Source organism: Cottoperca gobio, unplaced genomic scaffold (genome assembly GCF_900634415.1).
Source record: "Cottoperca gobio unplaced genomic scaffold, fCotGob3.1 fCotGob3_101arrow_ctg1, whole genome shotgun sequence".
In the NCBI taxonomy this organism is placed as follows: Eukaryota; Metazoa; Chordata; class Actinopteri; order Perciformes; family Bovichtidae; genus Cottoperca; species Cottoperca gobio.
In genome coordinates this window covers 32,569-37,463 of record NW_021166781.1, presented here as the reverse complement: position 1 = coordinate 37,463, position 4,895 = coordinate 32,569, and the positions used below count along the sequence as shown (strand labels likewise).

Below are 4,895 nucleotides of genomic sequence, written 5' to 3'. Positions count from 1 at the left end.
ATGCTCTCTCCTCGCAGAAGATCTCGACCCTGACTGACTTCATTTGAACCGGAGGCGCTGGGCACCTGGTAGAGGGCATGATTTTCCACAGATTTTACTTTGAGAACCGTAAGATTGTATACATTTGGTGGCTTTGTCTTTCGGTGCTTATGTTTATTATTGAATTCATCTTGTTTATCTGTAATTTTAGTGTAAACATACACGTCATTTGTCTGAATCACAAAATGGGGCCGTGTTCTCCTCCTTTAGCTTGCTGTCATCTCCTACATTTGCCCTATTACTGGTTTCTTAGGAATATTTTCACAGGAAGCGTCAAGTAGGAAATGAAAGTAGATATTTAAACTAAAGCTCCACCCTAAAAAAACTAGACTCGCCAACATGGCTGAAGATATTCACAGCAGAAACCCACCGACTGAGATGATTAGTGTTACATTTCACATCAATTACATAGTTTGTTGAACTATTACAATTCCAAACCGGTGGTGTCTTACTCATTCTTTCCCTGACATCTTCTCAGTTTTGGCTAAGAACAGCATGCCCATCCACACCACCATCCTGAACCCTCACGTCCACATGATCGCGAGGACAGCCCTGCATCGCTTACATCCGCCTGACTCAGTTTGTTGACAACCAGGGTCGGCCGCGGTCCAGCCAGTGGAGGAAACTCGCTCCTGGCATCGCAGAGACAGCATGGCAGAACATCCACTTCCACTGCTCAGATGCACCTGCTGCGCCACTCCAGTGAGGTAATGGAGAAAACTGACAGCAGGAGGCGTTCCTCTCGGCATGTTGGTACTCTTCAGAAGCAGCTGTTGTTACCTATGCTGTATATTTCACATGTTAGTTTTAAACACACACACCAGAGTGGTAATAGAGGATAAAAAAGGCACGAACAAACTTTCAAGTTGTAGCTCTAATTCTAAATGTATATTGATACATTGACTGCATTGCTTGTTGTTCTTCTGGGTGCTCACACTGTGTAGAAGCAGAAAGAAGGTTCTTACGGGATGTGTTTCATTCAATGGCTGCATAATTTTAAGGTGCAGCGACAGTCAGCCAATAAGTCAGTGTGCGTTTTCCATTAGCCTTAGGATGCTAATATCTGGAGAAAGCTGAAGTTCCCACCCAATAATCATTTAGTTAATTCTATGAATTTACTTTTGGTCCTCATTGTGGTTGCTTTTTCAACTGCATGTATTTTATTAAATGTTCAGCTGATGCTGTAGCCTTACTGCCTGGTACACAGTAATCCTAGAGGTAGAAGTTGCAGGTCTATCATGATTCTAATCAGACTTTTTGTTTCCTTCGTTGATATTGCAATGTTTTGCACCATAAACAATAGAACAACATTTCTGCTATATTAAGCTTTATTGTGGCATTCCCACCAAGATTATCATGCTTATTGAAATTCAGTTTTGAAGTGGTAAAAATCAACTCCAAATCATAGTTCATCATTTTGGGAGGCATGTTAACGAAGACACACATTAACTCTAAACTATGCATTTGAACGCAAACCACTCACTAAAACGCAGACTCACGCGTATGCTTCAAAGTCTCCATTGTTGATTGCCTCTATCAGCTGCTCGGTGATCTTGATTATTTCTTGTTTGCGTCCTGCAGAAGAAAAACAGGCACATAAGTTAATCAGAGGTAAACACAACAGTTGTTCAGATCGAGAGCAGTTAGTTTCTGAATTGTTCACGCAACAACACAGATGCTCAGGCAAAGGCAGTTAGAACCCTGACATACATTATGTTCTTTGGGAAAACTGCAAATAATGTTTCAACTTCTTTGGTCATTTATATAATGAGCGCAAAATATATGCTTCATAGTAAACTTGCTGTAATTGTGCCAAGTGTGGATTCTGTATAACAAACATCTTTGAAGATGCAGGTTAATTCACTCTTGATTAGTTTGGGAATTCATTTCTCATACATGTCAAACTAATTCAATCAAACATGTCCACACATACAATAGTGAGCCTTGCTCATCATGTGATCCTGATCGACTGTCAAACACACACACAAGGCATCTCCTTATATCACCGCACACAATGTCACCGCTGTATTCAAAGACATCACAAGTAGTTAAAAGCATAAATCTGAGTGCAGTCAGCAGTGCTCTCCATGGCAGACTGAAGAGGATGTTAATAGCAGCACAAAGCACACACATCCAGATGTTCCAATTTCCAACTTAGCTGACCAAAGAGCAGTTTACCACAAAGTACTTTATGTTATGTACCTGTTTACCGAAAGCACAAAACACTGACTGTGAAACACACTTGCTCACACACAGGCCTGCGCTGAAATGCCGTCTCATTAGGCCCCGTGATTGGCCAATGTGAGAAGGGTCGGGGTGGGCCGTGCTCGATACTCACTCTGGGAGGAAGACAGGGAAGGGGAGTGAGGGGGAGGTGGGGAGGTGGTGTGTGCAGGTGTAGGGGTGGGCCTGGCGCTAGGTACCGGTGCAGCGTCACCCTCGGGTGCAGGGGCCACCGGCACCCTGCGAACGCTGCTTACCAGGTCTGTGAGCCGAGACACTGAGTGCCGCCCAGGCAGGATGGATGGATGGATAGGTGGGGGGTGGAGTGATGCAAAACAACAGATTAGAGAATAAAATAATGTGTGGTCACAATAACTATAAATTAAACTACAGTGTCAGCAACATTACTCATTGTCACAGCCTTCTTTTGCACTACAGACGCCACACAGAGGAAGATTCAGCGCCCACAGATATAGTTTTATGTGGAATCTTTCATTAAAACGACAGTATTATACCTTTCAATTAACCCTTTCAAGCCTTTCGTTTGCACACCATTATTCATCATTTCCAGGTCTACTTCAGATATGAAGCACAGACTTTAAATGCAGTTATAATCATTATCATATAAATATTCAATTTAACTATTTTATTTGGTCTATATATCAAGCCAATTAATACCTAATGAAGTGTTAAATCTGAAAATAAATAAATAATAAAGGGACATTCATTTAAAAGACACATTTTGTAAATCAGTTAACACATTTTACTTAAATAGGAGTAAAGAGTGCATTTATTGTTTGGGTCTATTTTCAACAGAGGAAGTTTCTGGCCCAGAAGAATAAACATGATCTGGCTTTGGCTACACAGACTGCATTTTAAGTCAGTAAATCAATTAATCATTGATTTAGCTCTTTTCATTGAATTGTCTTTGAAAATAAAAATGTAGAACATCGTCAGCTTCATCCTATAATGTTTTTCCCCTAAAAACTCATCACAGCAATATATTTAGATTCTGCAATTGGAGGTGGTTTCACCATCCAACATCTCTTTAGTGCAAACTTAAAAAGATTAAACAAAAGAAAACTTGGGATTTCTAAAAACAGGTGCAGCCAAAAACAATTCATTGTTAAAAATAAGATAGTGATCTATGTAAAGCTTGTTTTATTCCTTTTCCAAAATGACAAATTTTGCAGCGGTCGTCTCCAGTACTCTCCCTGTTCTTTCTCTTGTCTACTTACTCTGCATGGGGACAACAGGGGTGTGTGGAGGGGAGGGGGCAGAGAGGGCAGCGGGAGGTGGAGTGCTGGATCTCCCTTCCCCGTCAGATGTGGGCCCTGAGCCCCTACGCACTGACCCCAGCAGGTCAGCAAACTTTGTGGCAGCTGAGTTTAGGAGGGAGGAAGGGAGGCACACCTCACCCAACGAACACTTTGTGAAGCACTTTGTGCATTTATTACAGCAGCAAGTCTTTGTGAAGAAGTCTCTATTCACTTTGCACATCGACACTTTGGAATTTGATCTTCTTTGCAGAAAAGTAGAAGTTCCTTCACATAGCGAGGGGATCTCCTGTGTACAGCTCTCTTTAGGTCATTGCACATGTTTTCGATGGGATGGAGGTCCGGGCTCTGACTGGGACATTCCAAGACTTTGATTTTCCTTTTCTGAAGCCACGCCTTGGTCCACTTGGATGTGTGCTTTGGGTCATTGTCATGTTGGGACGAGATATTCCTCTTCCTCTTCATCTTCATCTTTCTGACAGCAGGTTTTGTGCCAGAATATCTTGATATTTGGAGCTATTCATTCAAGCAGCCCAGAGCATGATGCTCCCACCACCACGCTTCACAGGCGTTTGGTGTTCCTTGGATGATGAGCTGTATTGAAACATATCTTAACATAGTTCAACCTTTGTCCCGTCAGACCACAACACATCTTCCCACATGGTTCGGGGGTGACTCGAACAGGCTTTGATATTTGTTTTTGTAAGAAAGGGTTTCCGTGTTGCCACCCTACCCCATCGCCCAGACATGTGCAGAATACGGGAGATGGTGGTCACATGCAAGGAGGGACCAGTACCTGCCAGAAATTCCTTGAGTTCCTTTAATGTTGCCGTTGGCCTCTTGGTCGCCTCCCTGATAAGTCTTCTCCTCGTCCTCTCATCAACTTTGGAGGCTCGTCCTGATCTTTGCAATGTCTCTGTGGTGCCACATCTTCTCCACTTATTGATGGGTTGACAGTGCTCCACGGTACATCTAATGCCTTCGATATTCTTTTATATCCCTCTCCTGATTCTACTTTTCAACAATTAGATCTGGCAGTTTCTTTGGTAACTCTTTGTGGTCCATGGCTCTCCCAGTAGGATGCAGCACCAAACATTCAAACAAATACTTCAGCAACAGCTGACTTTACTCTGGTTTTAGTCAGAATCACTTTCATGGATGGAAGGTGTATGCTGTTTACCTACATGCATGATTTTGAATGTGATTGGTTAACTTTGAACACCGCTTGTTATGAAAGGGTGTGCAGACTTATGCAATCACTTTGTTGTTCTGATAATTAACTAGTTGTTTTCTGTGGATTTGTTTGTTGGAAGATCACATTAAAGATCGAACAAGTCTGACATTTACGTTGTTATT

General features: G+C 42.2%; 1 protein-coding gene and 1 pseudogene across 1 annotated transcript; one reads left to right on the top strand and one right to left on the bottom strand.

Moving 5' to 3' along the window:
• Nucleotides 1–39: 39 nt before the first annotated feature.
• LOC115004473 (calcium/calmodulin-dependent protein kinase type II subunit beta-like) lies at nucleotides 40–745 on the top strand (annotated as a pseudogene).
• Nucleotides 746–1,534: 789 nt separating this feature from the next.
• LOC115004471 (calcium/calmodulin-dependent protein kinase type II subunit beta-like) lies at nucleotides 1,535–4,138 on the bottom strand. The gene is made up of 3 exons (XM_029426096.1): nucleotides 3,501–4,138; nucleotides 2,378–2,539; nucleotides 1,535–1,614 (listed from the first exon to the last, which is right to left on the bottom strand). The coding sequence occupies exons 1-3, from the start codon at nucleotides 3,760–3,762 to the stop codon at nucleotides 1,535–1,537; spliced, it is 504 nt and encodes a 167-aa protein (XP_029281956.1). The 5' UTR covers nucleotides 3,763–4,138.
• Nucleotides 4,139–4,895: the final 757 nt, after the last annotated feature.